Source organism: Hyperolius riggenbachi, chromosome 1 (assembly GCF_040937935.1).
Source record: "Hyperolius riggenbachi isolate aHypRig1 chromosome 1, aHypRig1.pri, whole genome shotgun sequence".
Classification (NCBI taxonomy): domain Eukaryota; kingdom Metazoa; phylum Chordata; class Amphibia; order Anura; family Hyperoliidae; genus Hyperolius; species Hyperolius riggenbachi.
The window spans coordinates 135,054,270-135,078,037 of NC_090646.1; the positions used below are offsets into that span (position 1 = coordinate 135,054,270).

At 43.9% G+C, this 23,768-nt stretch overlaps 1 protein-coding gene across 7 annotated transcripts in view; it reads left to right on the forward strand.

Annotated features, from left to right (window-relative positions):
* EXOC1 (exocyst complex component 1) overlaps positions 1-23,768 on the forward strand; it is an 81,804-nt gene that overhangs the window by 29,452 nt on the left and 28,584 nt on the right. For 2 of the 7 annotated variants that reach the window (XM_068278583.1, XM_068278584.1), the window contains 5 exons: positions 6,615-6,724; positions 7,927-7,980; positions 15,763-15,903; positions 19,749-19,854; positions 23,008-23,052. In XM_068278583.1, coding sequence (XP_068134684.1) covers positions 6,615-6,724; positions 7,927-7,980; positions 15,763-15,903; positions 19,749-19,854; positions 23,008-23,052 — 456 coding nt within the window. The remainder of the gene's footprint in view (positions 1-6,614; positions 6,725-7,926; positions 7,981-15,762; positions 15,904-19,748; positions 19,855-23,007; positions 23,053-23,768) is intronic. The other 5 variants (XM_068278586.1, XM_068278587.1, XM_068278588.1 and 2 more) reach the window with 3 other exon arrangements.

Here is a 23,768-nt window from a genome sequence, read left to right on the forward strand (position 1 = left end):
ACGCCAATTGGTGTGAAGTGCTAGGGGCAGAGATTGCAGGGGATCGGGCGCCGATGCACGCACATCCCCGCTTGAATAACGGAGCTCCCCTCCGTCATCAGCCTCCCAGCTGCGATCGCCAGCTAGGGACTCTTAGACCACGAATTCACCATCTAATAACACTGCACAGCTCTGCAATCTAAAGCAGCGCTGTACTGGGGACAGCCGAGTGACACGGCTGTCCCCCTGGGCAGCAGAAAAGTGATCTCCTGTCATAGGCTGAAGCCTATGACAGCCAATCATGCTGATGGGCTGGCGGGGGGAGGAAGGGAGGGCTATAAAAATAAAGAAAAAAATACCAAGTTTATTTAAAAATAAAACAAATATTTAGAAAAAAAATAAACATCCTGGGAGAGATCATAGCCCACCAACAGAAAGCTCTGTTGGTGGGCAGAAAAGAGAGCGGGATCACTTGTGTGCTGAATTGTACGGCCCAGCAGGGAGACCTTAAAGCTGCAGTGGCCTAATTAGCAAAAAATGGGCTGGTAACTAGGGGGTTTTAAGACCGCAGTCCTCAAGATGTTAAAGCAACATGAAAAGAAAATAAAGTGATGAGATAGGTAATTGTACCATTAGTCCTAATCTTACGTGGGACTTTCCGTGAATCCCACAGTTTTATTTGAATTGACATTTTCAGACAGAGGCAGGCTTGCAGCCCTGTTCTGTGCCACAGTTTCTGTGACTGCAGAGTGTATCATCACCATGCTGGCTCTTGTCAGTATTTCTGGTATTAGATCTGTTTGCCACAAGGGAGGTCATCACCACCCTGGGTTTTCAAAATTTACCTTTTAGAGGAAATTAATATTAGATCACCATTGGAGTTTTCTTTACTACATAGACCTGCACAGCGTACAAATAAAGGACAGCCTATGGACTGTTCTCTTTACTAGGTTAATAACATGTTTTGAACATTTATTTTGTGTAAAATACCCATAGACCTCAAATGCAAGCTGACCATTTTGCTCTCTTTTGATCAGCATCTGCAATGTTCTCCTTATACACATGCTAGACTTTTCTAGGCCAAGGCAGTCAGAGTTGCTGCTGCAGAATATCTAGCATATTTACAACGGCCCCAGCCTCCCTCCGAGACAGTCTTCGGACATGTGTATGAGGTTTAAGTGTCAACAGTCACTGCTGGTTGACAATTTTCAGATGGAATGATTGATCAGACAAGTTAGAAGACCTCTCATTTGTCTGTTGCCCATTCCCTGCTTTCTTCAGTAAAGTGGTTAAGCGCTCTTCTCTGCCTGTTCCTTCTTAGACACAGCAAATATATCATATAATGAAAAAGCCCCCCCTTCGGGGAAAGACTCACCAGACTTCTAGGCCTCCAAGGCCAATGCTCGCATTCGGGGTATTGGCCACCCCGCAGCCTCTCTGGCAGTCCTCTCTCGGCTATTCCCAGTCTGTGTAAGCAAAAAAACGAATTCCACATCGCGTAAAAGCGTACCAGTTTATATAAAAAGTGGTTAAAAACAGATCAGTGGTGTATAACCACTCATTGGGTCAGAAGACTTCATCAAAAAATGAAACACAGCCAGCCCCTTGTTTGACAAACTACCTGATTCCAGGTACAGGGGTATGCAGAGATGAGATGCACTAAGCTTGTGACAAGGCGCACGCCTCTGTCATCTAGCGTCCCTCTCCGCAATATCTTACTGGCTAGTGCTCTAAAAGATACCGAGCCTACTGCACACAGACAATCCCGCCGCGTCCAGCGAGCGTCGTGCGCTATGACGTCACTCCGTGGCTCCGCCCAACGTTTCGTTGCCCTAGCAACTCCTCAGGGGCTTTTTGATGGTTGCACGCATCTAGGAAGAGCGCTCCCACATGATAACTATTATATGAGCAAGGACATTATACATGTGGTTACTACCTGCCAATGTGCTTTATTTAGAATTTAGCACCTGTAATATGAATGTTTGATTCATTACCTTTTATAAAATTTTAGAGGTGACCTACTTAACACCTGACTCAGCATATGAGCGCAGTATCAGGGTGCTGTAATTGTTGTGAATTTCCATTCCCTGCTTTGTCATCCCCTTACAGACCTGTATCATCCATTTTAATCAGCCATGTAATGTCCAAGGAAAATTGTATGCAGTTGCATTCAAATGTTACTTTGTCAACCAAAATAAGAGTTTATATGAAGGACATTTTTATAATGGTTGACTTACAGACACATTTTTACGGCTCTTCTGTCCTGTGGAGAAGGGAGGGGTAGGATGAGTAAAAGGTCTCCCTTCTGCGAGGTGTAGGAAGATGTAGAATAGCAGCCGGTTGCATATTGTCCGAAGAGGTGGCCACACACATTAGGGGAAACCCAAGACCATCACTAAAGACAAGTTCTGCAGACAGATTGCTCAGGTCTATTCTGTCCTGTGGAGAGGGAGGATTAGTGGGAGGTTCCTGCTGTGTATGACGTCTGTATAGAGATCTAAATAGCAAATTACTGAATGGTATCCAACTTGGTGGATTGTTGAATAGTAGGCCACTCACATTAACCATTTAATCGAAGCAGGAATACTTTACCAAGCTTATCGGAGCACAAGCTTCCAATCCCCGGCGTCTTTTTGCCACTTTCAACTCGCTGCTTAAACCCACCCTCCGTTTCCTCCCTCTCTGCCACAGATTTAGCCACCCACTTCACCAACAAAATTGTCTCCATCCGCCAAGAAATATCCAATCTCCAATCTTCACCTCCCACCCCCTCCCAACCAGCTCCTCCTCCACCCTATTCTCCCCTCACATCCTTCACTCCTACTACCACCGAGGAAGTCAACCACCTACTGCAGACTTCCCATACCACTACTTCGCCCCTTGACCCCATCCCTTCTGATTTACTCCAGCCTCACTTCACGGAATTGGCCCCAGTCCTCACTACCCTGTCCAACCTCTCCCTAGCCACAGGCACCTTCCCCTCACACTTCAAGCAGGCCACTGTACTACCCCTGCTCAAGAAACCCTCCCTCGACCCCTCGTTACCCTCTAACTACCGTCCTATCTCCCTCCTCCCCTTTGCCTCAAAACTCCTGGAGTGTCTGGTTCACAAACGCCTGACCCAGTACCTCAATGCCAACTCACTCCTAGACCCACTGCAATATGGATTTCGGCCTGCCCACTCAACCGAAACTGCTCTCACCAAAGTGGTCAATGACCTTGCCTTAGCTAAAGCTGAAGGTAAATACTCCATTCTCCTCCTCCTTGACCTTTCAGCAGCTTTTGACACAGTAGATCATCCCCTACTCCTCCAGTCCCTCCAGTCCTTGGGCATTCACGATCTCGCCCTGTCCTGGCTTTCATCCTACCTCTCCAACCGCTCCTTCACGACCGCCTTCAATGAGTCCTCGTCCACCCCCAACCACCTCTCGGTGGGAGTCCCCCAAGGTTCGGTCCTTGGCCCCCTACTGTTCACGCTATACACATCCTCCATTGGCAAGGTTATCTCCTCCATGGGTTTTAACTATCATCTGTATGCAGAGGACACCCAGATCTACCTCCACACCCCTGACATATCCACCACTACCATGGACAAGGTCTCCTCCTGCCTATCAGCCATCTCCTCCTGGATGTCCGCTAGGTTCCTGAAACTAAATCTAGACAAAACGGAATTTATGATCTTCCCACCCCGGCCATCCACGAACCTCCCAGATGTGCATGTCACTGTTAACCACACTACCATTCGCCCTACCTCTCAAGCCCGTTGTCTGGGTGTCACCCTGGACTCCGCACTCTCCTTCACTTCCCACATCCAAAACCTCACAAAGTCCTGCAACTTCCACCTTCGTAACATCTGTAAGATTCGCCCTTTCCTGACCTCTGCCACCACCAAACTCCTCATCCATGCCCTCATAATTTCCCGCCTTGACTACTGCAATGCCCTGCTGTCTGGTCTCCCTATGACCCGAACAGCCCCACTGCAGTCCATCATGAATGCGGCAGCCAGAATTATCCACTGTTCCCATCGCTCCACCATGGCAGATCCCCTCCTAGAATCCCTCCACTGGCTTCCTATCCAGTCCAGAATCAAATTCAAGATACTGTGTCTGACCTACAAATCTGTTTACAAAACTTGTCCAACCTACATTTCCGATCTTACTCAGAGGTACACACCTAGCCGCTCACTCCGCTCTTCCAATAAACTTCGCCTAACCGCCCCCCGCATCACCCAGTCCCATGCACGCCTCCAGGACTTCTCAAGAGCTGCTCCAACACTATGGAACTCCCTACCTCCACCCATTAGGGCAGCCCCCTCTTTCAACATCTTCAAGAAAGCCCTCAAAACTCACCTTTTCACTCTGGCCTACTACCCCTCACAAGTGCTCTAAACCTACAGCTGAACTCTGGTCCCCTACCGTTCGTGTCCTTACCTCTCCCTCTAGATTGTAAGCCTTTGGGCAGGGTCCTCCTCTTTTTGTGTCCTACCTGATCATGCACCTCCAATACTGTGAACCCATGCTATGCATCTGAGTGAACCTAACTTGCCTAATCTACATGCTCAATCCAATGACTAAGCATTACCTGGCACTCATACTGTGCCGTGTGATCTGGTTTTCTATTATTCCTGTATTGTCATATTGCTGTATGTCACCCCTAAATATTGTCTGTAACCTAAATTAATGTTCAGCGCTGCGTAATATGTTGGCGCTTTATAAATACAATAAACAAATAAATAAATAATGACAATGTAACGTGTTAAAACGTCATGCTTTAGCCTATTAACGGCAACATGACGTTTTAATACGTCGCACGTTCCCGCCGCCGCTCCGCACGTGTCCGTGCCGCTACCGCTTCCGTCAGGATCCCTTGTTAAGTGATTGGGGAAGAGGGCCGAGCGGTCCTCTACCCAATTGCAATGCCTGAAGTGAATGGACGTGACCGCGAACAGCGGCCACCTCCATTCATATAACAGGAAACGGTTTAAGTTTAATAAAGTGTAAAAAAAAACAAAAAAAAAAAAAAAGTGATCACTTTCTTAAAGGGAACCTTAACCGGCGGGGAAAAAAAAATCACTTACCTGGGGGCTTTCCCAAGCCTCCTGCAGCCGTCCGGTGCCCGCGCCGGTCCTTCGGTGCCCTCCGGTCTCCCTCCGCCGCTAAGTTTCGTTTTCGGACGACTGCCAGTCGTCCTCTGGCCACTTCCGCATTCCTAGTCGTAAACTGCAGTAAAGCGCGTCCGCATGACGTGTTTGGCGTCATGCACATGACACGTTTGGCGTCATGCGGACGCGCTTTACTGCAGTTTACGACAAGGAATGCGGAAGAGGCCCGAGGACGACTGGCAGTTGTCCGAAAACGAAACTTAGCGGCGGAGGGAGACCGGAGGGCACCGAAGGACCGGCGCGGGCACCGGACGGCTGCAGGAGGCTTGGGAAAGCCCCCAGGTAAGTGATTTTTTTTCCCCCCGCCGGTTAAGGTTCCCTTTAACGGGAGAGTGTTCACTAGCGCCATCTTGTGGCCAAAAGGTATATTACACATACAAGCATAAACATACTATGTAAAATACACAATATTAATAAAATTCATAAATTACACTCCCCCCCCCCCCCCTTTAAAAAAAACACTTGTAAAAAAAACAGCTTAAAATCAATAAATAAATAGTTGCCTTAGGGACTCAGCTTTTTTAATCTAGATTTTACGAGGGAAAATTAATTTTATTTTATTACATAGGAGTTTGTAATTATGGCTAGAACAAAAAAAAATAAAAACAGAAAAATAGCACCTATATTTCAAAATAAAATATTGTCGCCATGCATTGTGATAGGGACATAATTTAAATGGTTTAATAATCGGGACAACTGGGAAAATAAAGTGTTGGTTTTATCCACAGGAGAATGTTTAATTTTAAAACTATAATGGCTGAAAACTGAGAAATAATGATTTTGTTTCCATTATTTCTGTATTTTTTTCCCATAAAATGCATTTAGAATAAAAAAATTCTTAGCAAAATTTACTACCCACAGAAAGCCTAATTGGTGGCGGGAAAAACGAGGTATAGATAATTTTCTTGTAATAAGTAGTAATAAAGTTATTAGGGAATAAAAGGTAGGAGCCACTGACAGGTGAAAATTGCTCTGGTCCGTTAGGGTAAAAACCCTTGGGGGTGAACTGGTTAAGGGACACCTGTACATGTGCTGGGCTGACAACAGAGAAATCACGAATTCTAGTTCAGGGAGGCAAAACTCCTATTTCAGGAGCTAACAGCTGGTTTGGTTTCTATTGTCAGACTAAGGGCCCTTTTCCATTAGCAGTCGCTAGCGTTCGCGCTGAACGCTAGCGATTGCTGAATCGCAAAATGTAAAAAATGACCGGCGATTTCCCGACGTTTGCGGCCGCGATTTTGCTATGCTATGCACTGCATAGCAAAATCGCGGCAATAATCGCTCCGCCTCGCGATCAGGTCAAAAACGAATCGTGGTAGTGGAAATTACCTACCGCGATTCCTATGTTAAAAGCAAACTGTAGCGATTTGTAAAATCACTAGCGGTTTGCGGTTTTGCGATTCAGCCATCGCAAACGCCGTAGTGGAAAAGGGCCCTAAGTGGTGTAATGTATTGCTCTCTTGTTCCTACTTAGGCCATTCTATGCTCCAGGCTGTAAAGCAGCAGCAGCAGCTCTTCACTGACCTCCGAGAGCAGTTTGCTCGCCGACTAGCCAGCCACCTGAACAACGTCTTTGTCCAGCAGGTACTTTAATCACATTCCATTATTCTGTCTTCAACTACACTGCATTTGAGTTGTTTCATTTAAAATTCACGGTGTTAATGTACAGAAACAAAATTAGAAAAAGTTGTTTCTGTTCAAATATTTATGGACCTAAATGTATCTCTTTGAATTTCTGGTAGTAAATATGGATGGTTAATGAGATACAAATACAAGGGCCGTCAGGAAAGTAACAGCCGTTATCAATTACACAATAATTGTATTTAATTTCTTTTAGACACACTGGGCCATATGCAATTAACTTTTTTCTCCTGATCCCAACTTTTTTCTAAAAAGTTACTTTTCAACACTTTGCAATTAAAACAGTTCCCAAAAGTAGGTAAAAATAAGTAATATCAAACTTATTTTTGAGCGTTTTCTTGTTTGTTGTTTTTTTGTGTGAAAATACATCCTGGTAGAAAACTGAAAAGAGAAGTTAATTTCATAGGGACCATTGTATAATTGTATTTCCTTACCTAATCACTTCCTTTATTTACACATTTTATATCTTTTATGAGCTTTTCAATTTCTTTGTTGTAGTAGCATCACATTCCTCACCTATTGGTTTGGGGGGGGGGGGGGGTGGTATTCTGCTTTATGTTAATGCTGCTGAACAAACATTTGCTAGCATTCTGCAGTCACATGACAACCAGTACAGGGAGGGAAGTGATTGTCCTGACAGGTGCAAGTCAAGTTACATTGAAAGAATACCTCACGTGGCAGATAGAAGTAAATGGCTGCTAGGATTATGCAAATGTATTCAACTTCAAAAGGAACCAATCACGCTCTACCTTGGCAGTATTTTATTTGATGCTTTTCAAGCTGCATAGATTTGCATACAAAATGTACATATCTCTGCATTAACATGGAATTATTTGCATCTCATTGACCATCTCTAGTTGTGGGCTCTTGAGTTTCACTACAAGGAGCCCGACTCTGCCTAATGGATTACTGTTGTATCTTATATGATACAGAATAAATACAGCATGAACTAGAAGCAGTGGGTGCTCTCCTGGTTGATTGGAACCAGAAAGTATAAAAAGAACATCTCATTGCTAGAGCTTTATATGCCAGTCAATATGTTTTTGCTGTCATGATGTTTCATCACTGCTTATTTGAATAATTTTCTAAATTTAGAAAGATGTCTTTCTGTGCCAATGTAGCATTTTTGTTTTGTCTCCAATTAGTTTACTCAGATGTTCCCTCACTTATATAGCAGGTCCTACTATCTCTCTATGGCAGTGAGTACTGGTGTGGCTTTCAGGCAGTGGTTTATGTATAATAACCTTAAGGCTTAAAGTACATGTCCTGCTCTCTTTTTGCCAGCAGTTGGCACTAACAGCGTCTGTGTGTAATTGCCTGCAGTCTCTTTTGTTAAAGAAGATTATGTAGATAATGTTGGTGTGTTGAGGGTCTGCAGATTTAAAATACAACTGAACTGAGGGGGATATGGAGTCTGACATTAATTTCCTTTTAAATAATGCAGATTACCTGGCTGTCCTGCTAATCTCCTGCCTCTAATACTATTAACAATAGACCCTGAACTAGCATGCAGTTTGGATGTTTGTGACGGGATTAGCCAATGTTTGTTTCAGATGTGTGATCCAGATAATACTGCAGCCGAAAAGATCAGCAGGACTGCCAGGCAATTGGTATTGGTTAAAATGAAATAAATATGTCCGCCTCCATATTGCTTCTGCAATAGTTTTTGGTTCATAGCACATTTGAATCGTTAAAACCCAAGTACAGGAAATAATAATCCAGTTTTGGATATAGCGGGAAGCCATCAGAACCCTTTATTTTTTGGTATCCATCCATAAAATGTAGTTTTAGAGAAGAATTTGAAACTCCCCAGAAAAAGGTTAAAACTCTCCAAATAAAACCTGCTTTGTAGAATAAGGAAGAATCTCTAACTAGTTAACTAGTATTGCTGTCCTGAATAGGAAGGGTGATAAAATCTCTCCAGTGGACATATGCTGCAATAAAAACCCCAGATGTTTCTAAACCCTGTCCACACTGTTAGTACGAAAATTTAAAAATACCAAAGCTGGTCTTCAAATCTCCATCAATCTCATTTGTAAAAACATCAAATTAGGAACATGCAGATAGACTTGAGAGTTTTATCTAGTTTGATGCATCTAGGGACTGTGTGGGGAGTATTGTCTTTATTGATGTCTAAGCTTATTGATTCACTTTTAAAGTATCTGGACAGGTGCCCTTATATCATTCACTTCCTGTACCGCAGACATCTGCTGGCACGGACTGCAGTCTCCTCATAGTTATGTCTGTGCCTAGTCCCTCGCAGTCTTAACAGCATGATGTTAGCCAAGCAGCAGTAATAGCACATCCCGCAAAGCCTACGTTCAACTTGTAGTAGCCTTGTTCTTTAGAGAAAGGTAGCCTTGACATGATCAAGTTCAGAACACCAAAACTAGCTTTTGAGACAGCTATACAGTCAATTCTGGGTTGTCCCATCCATGGATTCCAAACATTGCGGAATTGACATCACATGGCTTTATATGCTGCTTTATATAAGTGTAAATCAGAATTTATTTTGGATTTTCAAAAATGTTTTGAAAGCTGATTTGGTGATGTCAGGCCTCTTCATACCCCAGCACCAAGCATTGTACTGGTTTGAGGTGCTGCACACAGGACTTTATCAATTCCCCCTTGGAGTGTAGCTTGTGGGTGGTAGTGACAGGTAGTGTGAACACTTGGGCCCCGCATGCAATGCTTACCGCCGTTTAAGGCAGGGAACACACTTGTCTTTCAGTTTTCTGTGCGCGTTTTTCTGCATACTTTTTCTGCACACCAAGTGTGTTTCTATGCAGGAAAACGCGCACGCTTTTTCACAGCAGCTGATGTAATTGATAGAAATAACTTACAAAATGTGCAGAATCAGGATGCAGAATGTCAGTTTTTTTTCTGCGCGCAAACAACATATTAAGTGTGGACTAGCTCATTGATTAATATGAGTTCTCAGTTTTTCTGTGCAGAAAACGCGCACGAAATCAGTCAAGTGTGTGCCCTGCCTGAAAGCTTTGAGAATCCGAAGAAAGCAGGAGAAGAACCCATGTATAGGGGACTTGTGTGCCAAAGTCATCAATCTCCACACCACTGGGACTGCATGTTTCCAATGTAGAACAGGCACCACCAATGAAAAAGTAGAAAATGTGTTGGTCACATCAGTAAAGATAGAAATCAGTTAAACCGCAACACTCCACTCTTTTGAGCACTATGATCTTTGTCAAGCTGAGGTCCTGTTAAGCTCAGGACTTCAATAAAGTTCAGCAGCAATTGGCAGTGGTTGGATTCCTTCTCCTCTGCATTTACTGACGCTGTTCTTCAGCCATCCTTGACCACACATCCTATATTATACCCCCATCTCCCCTGCCACTGCTGCCTCCTTGGGATTTGTGTGTGCCCCGCTCTATAGCTCTCACCCATTGCAATTGGTGCTTTTCATATAATGATCTTCATTTAGTAATATGTTTGTAGTCCTATTAGAGTTTGTTCCTTTTCAGTGGAGGCTAGCAATCCAGTCATTATACAGTGTTCTCCCCAGAAATGTTTTCCACCCGGGTGGCAGGAAACAGTAGCCTGGTGGGGCGAGATAAGAAAAAGCAGGGTCGGTGCTTCTGTTAGCAACTTTGCTTACAACATCAAGTGATGTGAAAAACTATTTGCCCCCTTCCTGATTTCTTATTCTTTTGCATGTTTGTCACACTTAAATGTTTCTGCTCATCAAAAACCGTTAACTATTAGTCAAAGATAACATAATTGAACACAAAATGCAGTTTTCAATGATGGTTTTTATTATTTAGTGAGAAAAAAAAACTCCAAATCTACATGGCCCTGTGTGAAAAAGTGATTGCCCCCTGAACCTAATAACTGGTTGGCCCACCCTTAGCAGCAATAACTGCAATCAAGCAAACTTGCAACGAGTCTTTTACAGCGCTCTGCAGGAATTTTGGCCCACTCATCTTTGCATTTTGTGTTCAGTTATGTTATCTTTGACTAATAGTTAACTGTTTTTGATGAGCAGAAACATTTAAGTGTGACAAACATGCAAAAGAATAAGAAATCAGGAAGGGGGCAAATAGTTTTTCACATCACTGAAGAAGGAGGTGAGCTGATGACAGCCGGGTACTCGCCAAAACTAGCCGGGTGGAGCACCCGGCTATAAGAGCCTAGGAAGAAGACTGGTTATAAATGTGTGCTGTGTTTTAAGCTGGATAGTAAAGTTCAAGACCTCAGAGGCAGCTTTGCACATTTCACTTTGCTGTGGGATTATTTTTGGACAGTTCCAGACCATGTTGTCTAAATTGGAGCTAGGGTTTTCACATTTCTATCAATCCGAGGAAGCCTGGTTGGCTTATTTAGAGATCATGTTCAGTGTGGTGTACACTCTATTCAGGATTTTAAACTTGACAGAGTTACACGAGATAGAAGAAACATCTTCACCAGGCATCTTCACCAGCACCAGTTTAAACATTCCTGCAAGTTGTTTGTTTCTTCATAGTTAAACTGAGTGCTCCATTCCTTCCTCACTTTTGGTACTAAATCATACAATTAACATCAGTATCAATAGAGCAACTCATAAATGGTGTGTCCAGATCTTGCTCCTGTGTACTGCCCAAGAATCTCAAATGATGTAGAAAGATACTGTATAGGCAGAGCCGGGACAAGGTCCTCCAGCACCCAAGGCTGAGACACCAAAGTGCGCCCCTCCATCCCTGCCACCCCAACCATCACACACTGATTGCCATTAGACTAAGAGGCACCACAGGGCCCACAACCTCCCCAACACCTTAATATCTAGTTATCTGGCTTGCAGTCACTACCATGTATCCCCTTTTCTTATTTATTTCTGCTTCAAACACAATTAGGAATGACAGCTGAATGAATTCTGCGCCCCCTCCTACACTGCGCCCTGAGGCTGGAGCCTCTCCAGCCTATGCCTCGGCCCGGCCCTGTGTATAGGTACCACCTGCAGAAAAATTAGAAGTTCCTCATAACTTTAACATCATTGGAAGAGGTGAGATTGCCAGTGATCCAACAATAGCATGCTGTTTCAGGCTTCTGTCGATATTCCAGCTGTCCAGCAGCTAGAGTAGCACACTGCTGCTGGAGCCTCCAATCTTTCACTCCTGATGCTGTAAAAGAGTTGATGATTGTTATTTATTTGATTTCAATTAAAAGAAAACTACACTAAGTACATCTCAGTTGTATTAAAGGTGGTCCTATCCAGTATCCACTTTTGCACAATGCTTGCTTGGCTATAAAACTTTAAAATTAGGGGTCTGTAAAAGGCTTCAAACCAATTCTTCGCCACAGCATACCTGGTAGATGGCTCCAGTTTTTATATTAAAATCTGCCTTTTGATTGGTGTTCTGACTACTATATCTGTGCACACACACTCAATCACAATTACTCACTCACTTACTCCACAACCTTTGTGTCACGGGAATATAAAAGGTATTTATGTGACATAAACAAAGCGAAAGTTCTGAGTTTAGCATGATTATGTGACATTGTTTGTTACATTTGTCTTTGATTTCTGCAGTTGTTTGCTTTGTTTAAATCACCCTTAAGAAAAGGCCAAGCAGTACCTATTGCTGGTACTTGGGTTGTGTGAGTGCGTTATATGGCATCTTCAGAGGATCCATCTGCTTGCTATTCTTTCACTAAAATCTTTGCTGTACAACAGTTGCTAAACTAACGTATTTGATGATACAGTAATTGCCGATGCTTGCTTGTGTTCAGTCTTGTTTTTTTTTGTTTTGTTTCTCAACGTGAAATTAAAAATAACTCTTTGATTTTTGGTGAATGCTTCTAAAGAATCAGAAGGGAAGTACTATTTTGGTTGATTCACTAAAGAATGTTAGCACATGTTAAGATTACCAGCATTTATGCAATTTTACATGTTACTCAAGCAACATAGGTGGTGTATGTATATAGCGCATTACATTTCAATTTGCATATGTCGCCATATAGATTGCATAAATGCCAGTAGTCTTAACGTGCGCTATCTGCACACCTTGAGTATAACCTTCTTTGTTGAATCGACGCCCTTGTCTCTAATGGTTGCTAGTAAATAGTAGTATATATTACACATCTTCAACAGTTATATTGTGCTGAAGAATAACACTTTATACCAGACCACAACATTTTGTTGCACACAAATACAATCATGAGACCTTATGGCAGATATAGCCAGGAGTGTGTTGAGATGGGTTAGAGAAAGCTCATAGACTTACAGTACATGCTTGAAATGACTCATTGTGACATTTAGACCTGTTAATCTGTAGAATAGGAGAAATTGGCAGCGCTTCCAAATGCAAGCTGCACCCGAGTTGACCAGCTGCATAGATGTTCAGAGACCAAAACACGGGCAGATTACACAACATTCAAAACAGATGTAGCAAATGGAGGACATTGTTGGCTTACAAAAACAGTTTGTGTGCAGATTGTACAGTGCTAGACACTTCCACGGCGTTGATGTAACCTCACAGAAAAGACCTAACCACCGCATGTTGCCCTCCATAATTACTTGTCACTCAGAAGGGCACTTATTAAAGGTATCTAAGAATCACATACTTAGCTAGGGTAACAGGGTGGAGCCAGTGAAAGTCAGCCTATAATGTCATGTGTGACCATATGGTGATGTTAGTGGCCACTTTTAAGATTTTCTTTAACATATTGTCTACCACTGACCTATAACTTTTTTTTTTATCCAAAACGCATATTTATGGCATTGGAATTTATGGTGACAAAAATCACCAAATACATTATCAAAGCATGACACTTTGCAGTACAGGTATCTGATGCGTAATATACAGTCGTATAACCATACCATTTGCAGACCAGAAGTATACAGCCAGCAAAAACAAAACAATGCAGCCAAGCACAATAATAGTTTAAAAGTGTAAAAGAGTTTACAGCAACCCGTAGGACTATAACTAAAGCCCCACTGGAGAGTTTTGGCCACAAGTTCAAGAAGGTAAGTAAATGTTAGGAGAATACTGGTTTTCTTAACTTGTAGAATTAAGTATTGTACAGTTTAAAAAGACTGAGTACCTGTTTAATTTATCTTTTGTGTTTACTACATGGTGAACAATTGCTGGTCAGCAGCAATGCCAGAAGTTGACTCATTATGGAATGAGTTATTTAGCCACAAATCCCATACCTTGCTATATTAAAGGGACACTTAAGTCAAACAAAAAAAAAATGAGTTTTACTCACCTGGGGCTTCCAATAGCCCACTGCAGCTGTCCGGTGCCCTCGCCATCTCCCTCCGATCATCCTGGCCCCGCCGGCAGCCACTTTCTGTTTCGGTGACAGGAGCTGACAGGCTGGGGACGCGAGTGATTCTTCGCGTTCCTGGCCACAATAGCGCCATCTATGCTGCTATAGCATATATCATATACCATATAGCAGCATAGAGGGTGCTAATGTGTCTGGGAACGCGAAGAATCACTCGCGTCCCCAGTCTGTCAGCTCCTGTCACCGAAACAGGAAGTGGCTGCTGGCGGGGCCAGGAGGATCAGAGGGAGACAGCGAGGGCATCGGACAGCTGCAGGGGGCTATTGGAAGCCATAGGTGAGTAAAACTCATTTTTTTTGTTTGACTTAAGTGTCCCTTTAAGGGCCCTTCTCCACTATGGTGAATTCGCGTGCATTAGCAGCATGCAAATTCGCATACACAATGTATTTCTATGGGCCTGTTTCCATTACAGGTGAAATTCGGTTCCCCCCGTAGGGGGGAAAAAAATTAGCCGCCTCTGTAACAATTTTCTGCATGATTTTTGCTAAGTTTTTTTTAATGTGTTTTTGCATATGCATTTTTTACATGCGTATGATGAATGACGACGGAAGGGAAAAAAATAAGTTGACAGCAACTGCGCCTGCGCGCCCCAAGTTTATTCTTCCACATTCCAGCCTGCAATAGCATCCTGCACTATTAGCACAGGACACTATTGCTGGCTGGAATGCGGAAAAAGACTCTAAGGGAGCGCAGGCACAGTGTAGGCGGCAGGAGAACGGAGGATGGTGGAGGACTGGCGTAGGACAGGAAGACTGCACGGGGCTGGCAGGTTTTATTGCGTTCTTCAGTTCCGCTTTAAGTTCTAAAATGCCTTCTAGTTTAGAAAAACCTAAGTAAATTAGGCCTCAAGGGTAGCTATATAGGGGTTGAGATCTAAGTTGCAAATATTAGCTAGTATATATGTAGTGCAAGTCTGTTCACAGTATTTGTGTCCAGCCATTTGACTAGAGTAGGAGTACTACAGCTAGGCATGTGCCGCGTGAGGCCGAGAATTACAGAGTATGCCTTTTACGTAATTCTTGTTGGTACCAGTATGTGGCCATCTGCTTTGGTGCTGGCAATTTTCCTCTGTTGTGTTGTGGCCCAAAATGTCATAATTAATTGTCGCACAGATTTCATTGCGCTATTTCACAGAAGTTGATTGGTTTACAGCACCTTAGGCACGCATACGTCTGATTAATACTATAGAGTGAGTTTTTATAGAAGGATACATTATTTATGGTGAAAGCTTACTGCTTGGCAGCTGCTTCATATTTAGAAGCAAGTCCTTTTATTGTTGTAAACACCTGACTAATTTATGAGACGTTCTCCCATGTTTGCTAAGCAGATTTTCTGTGTGACAGCTCCTGTGGTATACATACTACGGACAGGCACCTTTTGCTGGTAACTGCAGATAGATAGCATAACAGGCTAAAGACTGGTCACAGATGTATGGATCTCCACACTGTCTATAACAAGCCTCAGAATCTCGGGTTTCACCAGTCATTATAGAGAGGAATTCTGATTATCCTAGAGTTTTGTTTTATGGTTATTTGATAGATTCCGGATGTTGGAAGGTAACTTTGACAAGTCCTTTCTAGCTCAGGAAGCCATGTGCAGTCTAGGCATATGCAGACTGGTTGTAACACTCAGACCTTCCATGTTTTGACCAGATATTATTAATAAATGGTTTATCCTCTTTATTCTACTTGCATTAGGGCCATGATCAGACTTCCACACTTTCTGTTGAAATGACCCTGCCAAACCACCATCCTTACCACCGAGACCTTCTGCGATATGCCAAGCTAATGGAATGGCTGAAAAGTACTGAATATGCGAGATATGATGGTCTTATGAAGGTAACTCAACTGTACTTTTTTTTTTTTTTCCTCTACTAGGAATGAAATAAAGCTATTACATTTGTCACTTGTATTGATGTCTGGAGGCAAGCTGAGGATTTTTGTTGCTCTTATGCCTGCCATAGTCAGTGGCGTAGCTAGAAACCTCTGGGCCCCGATGCGGAATCTGGATGTGGGCCCCCCTGGCAACAACAGCCCCCCCCCCGGCGACAACAGCCCCCCCTCCCCGGCAACACCCGACGCACACACATATCCGAATCCCTATAGCCAGCTATAGGTCCCCCCAGTATAGGTAGCCAGGCATAGGTAAGCCAGTATAGTTGCCCCCGGTATAGGTTAGCCAGGTAGGTGCCTCCAGCATAGGTAGCCAGTATAGTTGCCCCCAGTATAGGTTAGATAGGCAGGCGCCGCCAGCATAGGTTAGATAGGTAGGTGCCCCCAGTACAGGTTAGTTAGGTAGTTGCCTCCAATATAGGTAGCCAGTATAGTTGCTACCTGTATAGGCTAGCTAGGTGCCCCCAATACAGGTTAGATAAGTAAGTGCCCCCAGTATAGGTTAGATAGGTAGGTGCCCCCCAGTATAGGTTATATTAGGTAGCTGCCCCCCAGTATAGGTTAGATGAGGTAGGTGCCCCTCAGTATAAGGTTAGATGAGGTAGGTGCCCCCCAGTATAAGGTTAGATTAGGTAGGTGCCCCCCAGTATAGGTTAGATTAGGTAGCTGCCCCCCAGTATAGGTTAATTAGGTAGCTGCCCCCCAGTATAGGTTAGATAGGTAGGTGCCCCCCAGTATAGGTTAGATTAGGTAGGTGCCCCCCAGTATAGGTTAGATTAGGTAGGTGCCCCCCAGTATAGGTTAGATTAGGTAGGTGCCCCCCAGTATAGGTTAGATTAGGTAGGTGCCCCCCAGTATAGGTTAGATTAGGTAGGTGCCCCCCAGTATAAGGTTAGATTAGGTAGGTGCCCCCCAGTATAAGGTTAGATAAGGTAGGTGCCCCCCAGTATAGGTTAGATAAGGTAGGTGCCCCCCAGTATAGGTTAGATTAGGTAGCTGCCCCCCAGTATAGGTTAGATAGGTAGCTGCCCCCCAGTATAGGTTAGATAGGTAGGTGCCCCCCAGTATAGGTTAGATTAGGTAGGTGCCCCCCAGTATAGGTTAGATTAGGTAGGTGCCCCCCAGTATAGGTTAGATTAGGTAGGTGCCCCCCAGTATAAGGTTAGATTAGGTAGGTGCCCCCCAGTATAAGGTTAGATTAGGTAGGTGCCCCCCAGTATAGGTTAGATAAGGTAGGTGCCCCCCAGTATAGGTTAGATTAGGTAGCTGCCCCCAGTATAGGTTAGGTAGGTAGCTGCCCCCCCAGGAAAGATTAGGTAGGTAGCTGCCCCCCCCCCCCAGGAAAGATTAGGTAGGTAGCTGCCCCCCAGGAAAGATTAGGTAGGTAGCTGCCCCCCGCTTTGCCCCCACATAATGGAGGGGGGAGCCGGAGCCGCGGGGAGGGCAGCCCGACCTCTCCCTCCCTTCCTCTCCCCGCCCCCCCCCCCCCCCTCAGATGCAGAGTGAGCGCGCACGGAAACGCTGTAGGCAGAACTCACCTCCGTCCCTGGTTCCAATCGCCGCTGGTCTCCTCTCTGCATTCCTGTTTAGCCGGAAGCAGCGTGTGTAACAGCATCTATGCAGAGAGGAGACCAGCGGCGAGTGGAACGCAGGGAGGTGAGTTCTGCCTTCAGCGCTTCGTGCGCGTCACTCTGCATCTGGGGGGGGGGGGGGCGGGGAGAGGAAGGGAGGGAGAGGTCGGGCTGCCCTCCCCGCGGCTGCGGCTCCCCCCTCCATTACTGCCCCCCCCTCCCAATAGCGCGCACGGGCCGCACGGCCCTCTACACGAACATCGGCCCCCCGGGCCCCTCCCCCGCCTCTTTAGGAGCCGGGCCCGGTCGCCAAGGCGACCGTTGCGACCCCGGTCCCTACGCAACTGGACTTAGATAATAGAAGGAATTGAACGCATAGCAGATCACTTAACATCCCTGGCGTTGATTATTTCCAGATTTAGGGTCTAAAAGCCATGCAATTTTTGCACAAGCTTTTAGACCCTAAAAACAAGAAAAAAAAAACCATGCCACAGAGAACTCTGCAACAGCTCCTGCATATAACTCACTCAGGCACTGGATTCAGTGTTGCCAACTCATCCCTTTAATTAATGACGCATATGAATTATACAGGTTTCGTGGCTAGATAGAGGCAGTTAAGGCACTGATTGAGTAAGTAGCCCCAGAACCTGTATAACTTAGATGTGTCAGTAATTAAAGGGATGAGTTGGCAACACTGACTGGATTACGTTCTGAGCTGAGGATTTCCATCCCCAGCCCTGACTCAGGATTATCGCTAAGGAGGTTAAAGAGGATCTGTAACAACATCCCCCCCCCCCCCCCCCCTTCAGAATAAATGCCTCAGAAGGGGGAAGTCTCTGGATCCTAATGAGGCTTCCCCTGTCCTCCTCACACTCTGGTATCCAGTGCTGGCATATTTACCTACCGCAATTCAGTGCAGGCTCAGTAGCAGCCTTCCAAGAGGTGGCTGCACATAGAATGGGAGGGGCAATGCTGTACAAGGAAGGGGAGTCACAATACACCTGGCCAAGGGGCAGATAAAGTATAAAGCCAGCCTTGCTTGCCTTTGTATAATTGCACTGAAAAGATAGGGGGCCGATAGGAAATATCCCTGAAAATTTGAGTTTTCCATTTGTTGCGATGAAACACCCCAGAGAAACTTTATCAGACAATCCGTAACTTTAACAGCACATTTAACATCAGGAAGTGCTATAATCTAAATGTGGTGAAACAGGTGTCCATGCCAGATTTCATATTATCCAATCAATAATTCTCTTCCCCTCACTTTGTCTGCTTTTACCAGGGTATCCTGGCTCGTTACAAACCATTATTGATTAACTGCAGTTTATAACTAGAAGCAAAATGTATCAGTGAACGTAATTAATGCTTGGCTTTTTAAGCTTGTGTTTATGTACAGCAATGCATAGTGTTATTTATTTTAAGAAAGATGAGCAATTGATTTCTTCAAACTAAGCGCTAATAATTCAAATTTCTAACATGGAATTTACACTCCTATTCTGGATTTTAGACTACCTCTTTGGTCGGGTTTTATTCAATAGGAGTAATATGGCTTGTTTACTATTTGAAAATTGGACGCTATGCTAGTGTATGGGGAGGTGTGCAGTCTCTTACTGCACCTCCCTTGTGTCTGTACCGCCCTGCGTTCACCTGTGAACGGCGCCAGTATCCTACCATGGTCTCTGCCCTTTGATCTGGTCTTCGCACATACGCTGTATGCTGGGTCAGCTCCATGACCACGCTCCCCTCTCTTCATAATCAATGTGCATGCACTGATGTGTCCCTGGCGCACATTTGATTATGATGACCATGTAAGGATACTGGAGCCATTTACAGGTGAACGGAGGGGGACGCAGCCACAAGGGAGATAGTCAGAGACTGAACACTTTCCCATACACTAATATAGTGTCAGATTTTCTATCCCTCAAAAATATAAGCCCTCCCGGAAAATAAGTCCTAGCAGATCTTTTTAAAGTAAAATTAGTATAAGACAGCGTCTTATTTTCAGGAAAAGATGGTAGTTACGTAGTCAAACCATATTCTTGTTTTGTTATTTATTTGTTCATCTAGTCTAAGGGCAATTTCCTGACCTGCTTCTTCAGTGTGCATGGCTTCATGATGTGAGGACCCAGACTTTAAAAATGAGGGACTTTGTAATTTTGAGGAGCCCTCAGACGGTAATGAGGAAAATGATCGTTTGATTGCAAATATTATTATTTCCAGAATTATATTGACTACATTTTGCGCTTATACGAGCGAGAGATCAAGGATTTCTTTGAAGTGGCTCGAAACAAGATGACTGGTGCCAGCAAAGAAGGAAAGAAGTTTGGTAAGCTATCCAAGGAGATTAATAGTCATAGGACTTGATGGATGATTTTATCATACTGGTTAAATATCTTCCTCCGATCTGTAGGTATTTTGTGAACATGCTTCTGCACAACATATGCTGAAACACTGAGAGGGGCTATGATATGAGTGGAGGGAACCACACTTGGGTGGCAAACCACTTGGCTTATGAGTAACTAGAATGATCACAAAGGGCACCAAAATTAGGACACCATTTGTAATGACCTTCTAGACACTCCAGACATGAGATGGTGAGGAAGGATCTCAATATCTGATCTAGGATGAAAACTGAAATGTCTTACACTGTTTACCCAGAGATGAAGAACTGCAAGTAACCCCATTCTCCAGTTGTCCTGTGGATAAGACACCCCATATTTAGGAGAAAATGTATGTGCGTTTAAATTCTATAAACATTGGGCCTGATGCACCAAGTAGCGGTAATATTGCTGTGTGCAGGCAACGCATGGCCATTCCCATTACTAACACCGGAAGGAGCACCACCCGTTAACCTATTAGTGCCATGCGCATTATTGTACATTTTGCTGTGGTATCTCAGAGCGCAACTTGCGTTACCATAGCAATGTGTCTTACTGTGGTACCATGCATGACGCTAATGGGTTACTGGACAGCACTCCCCCTGGTGTTAGTAATGGTAAAATTGCCGTGCACTGTCTGAACCTTTGTAGGAGGGGTAATATTACCGCTAGTTCAGGCCCACTCAAACAAAACTACAAAAAATATTTATCAGGTGCTCTTGTACTTATTATCCAGCTTTTCAGCACTTTCACACTGGAAAAGGAATGCTTAGTTTTCCCACTATATTATTCATTTAACAAGGACTTGCCCATTTTTCCACAGCAGCTTGAAAACGCTGTGACTGGTAACATAGAGAAGAGCTGCTGCAGGGTAATCCGATACAATGCCCTGATACCTATATATTCCTGCTTCCTGAGAAAATTCATAGAAATTATATTGGGGTTCTGAGGGCAAAAGAGCCAGTCTGGACACTGAATAAGGCCTAGGTCACACTTGGGTTGAAGTGGCAAACTGATCCATGAAAACTCATCTGCTTACCGGTCAATCGGATTCGTTTTCACTCCGTTGCAGTTCAGCTACTTCCGTTCCGTTTCCCCACATCCCCTCAGACTTCCATCAGCAAAGTGGATTTTGCCCCTTAGAATAGTCAGTTTCTCCACTAGTGTGAAGAACCGTTCTGTTTTCTCTTTGCCCCCAATGCAGCGCTTCAGCTTTCATTTCCGTTTCACTGGGCTCAGTGGAAAAATTGCTGCAGAACCAAAGTTGTGGATCGTGCAGAACGGATCCTTTTGAACGTACGGAAGTGAACGGATCCATAGGTTAACATCAGATCCGTTCCCATCCATTACGGGAATGGACCGTTTTTTACTCTGTGAACCAGGCCTAAGTCCATACTTTATTCGTAAAAGTCCATACTTTTACAAATAAAGGTTTAAACTGTTATTTATTTGGTGTCTAGAGTTGTTTCTATTTACTTTGAACCCCATTTATATTACACAGATGGGGCTCATAGTCTACATGTCCCCAGCACAGTATAGGTCAAGTTTTAAGCAGGGAGCCAATTAACAAGCCAGTAACTCCTTGCAGATAGTGTCCTGGCTAGAAAGCAGCCTGGATCCCACAGCTGCAAGGCAAAATAAAGTCACATAGCAACCATATTGCCCCTTTTAGTGACAACTTTTTTTTTTTCATCTGTCAACTTTATAATTGAAGAAAATTGACAGGTTTTCACATCCGCCATAGGCCGTAACAGGAATTATGGCTAAAGCGCCGCTTGGACAATGATTTGGGTCAAGAGACGGCGCACAAACGACTATATTATAGAAACAGCAGAATTCTGCCTCCAGTGATAGTTCGCTATCCACAGTGGTCTGGAGGGGGAATAGTAATTAACCCCTCTGGGACTTTTGCAGGAGCAGGTGAGCCGTTTATCGGCTTTACCTTGCGCCCAAATTTCCCGGCGGCTTAATTATAGGTACTCCTGATATCTCTGATGCCCACGGCACTGTAGTGACCTTTTTACTGCATGGGAACAGCATACAATACAGGAAAGCAGACTGGAATGACTCTTCGCGGATTTGACCCTTGCTTTGCGTGAAGCCTCAGCAGAGCTTGCATAGATAAAACTCCTCTATCACTGGCTTTGTGATAGAGCGATCCCTGGGGCTTGCATTGCTTTGGTGTGTGAAGATGTGCTGGTTGACGTTGGGTATGTGTGGCTTGGCATGTATGGTCTTGTGGTGGCCTTGGTATTTGTGTTACATGGTCTGAGCTGTCTTCACACTACACATTTTTTTCCTTTTAATGCAGATAATGTTGGGTCTACAAGAATAATCAATAAAAACGGTAAAAGAGAAGGCAAACCCATTATTGTTCACTAAGTGTATGGAATACCCCCTGATGTCCACCTAAAGTCAAAGATCCCTTGTCTCCTTGTGAATAATCTTGTCTCGTTTCTTACCTAACCCACCATTTATCTATATAAGACTTCACAATAGCACATGCCAATGGGTGACTTCTTTAGAAGCATCAGAAGAAAGTGTGCTGGCAACAGCAGCCAATCATAATCATGCTTCAGGTTTGAAAATGACAGAACTTGGTTGCTGTAGACTGTCACATAAACCAGCGATGAAGGCTGTGCACATTCAGCAATACCATTGGTCCAAAGTTTAGCAAATTAAGTGTTGCAAGCAGTTTAGCCTTCATGTGGCACAGGTGCATTCTTTGCGAAAACAAAAGTTCCCTGTGTATGAATTTGCACTGGACTTTTAAACAGGCATTTAAGCATTCAAGTCATTTCCCTGTCTTTGCTAATGCCTCTGTCATGCCTGAAATAGACATAACCCACCATTCCTCACATCACACTTGAAAGAATGACGTTCTAATACAGTGTTTAGCTGTGTGTGTATTTTACATGATCGTATACATCAGATTGTCCATGTAACTGTTTACAGCTTAAAGATAGCAGTACCTGCATAATATAGCTTTCTGCATGTCTTTCTCTGACTAGTGCCTAACTTGCCTCTGTGCATGGTCTTTGCTAAATGCCTGTTTTCTAATGCATCTTTGTCTTTGATGCTTGCAACTTAATTCAACCCAGCTACGCTGCCTCGAAAAGAGAGTGCCGTCAAACAGGAGACAGAAAGTGAGTATAAACTGGTGCTTTTATACCAACAAACCTGTATCTTGATCATATGCAGTGATCTTTCGGGTGGGGGATTTGAAGTTAGTTGTCTGTTAGCCACAAACGGCAATTATTTTCCTTATGATATTTTTTTAGCATTTTAAGGAGTCTTCATGTACGCGAGGGACGCATTTCTTGGTGGAGGTATTCAGAATAACATGAAAGCCCTGAATACTGCAAGTAGCTCACATCACACAGCTTCTAAATTGCATCTGCTACCGAAGGAAGTTCTGTTTGTTTCTATGGTCTTGTTTATCCTAGAGCTGTGATAAGTGAAGACTGCTCGCAGTACAGGAGAATAACTGAACCCTGCTTTGCATATACAGGGCTCTTTTACACTACATGTCATTCCAATTTCCGATTTTGATGCGATTCTGATTCCAATTTTTGACTCCATTAAAAAAAAAAGTCCTGCATGCTGTGTTTCTTTTTTGTGTTTTTCTTCTTTTGTTGCATCCAGTGAAAATCGCAAATAGGAATCAGAAATTAGAATTACGATTTGCAGTGCAAAAGCAGCCACAATTCATTTTTTTCGTGGGCTTTAACACATATATATATATATATATATATATATATATATAGAGAGAGAGAGAGAGAGAGAGAGAGAGAGAGAGAAGAGAGAGAGAGAGAGAGAGAGAGGAGAGTGAGAGAGAGAGAGAGGATGAGAGAGAGAGAGA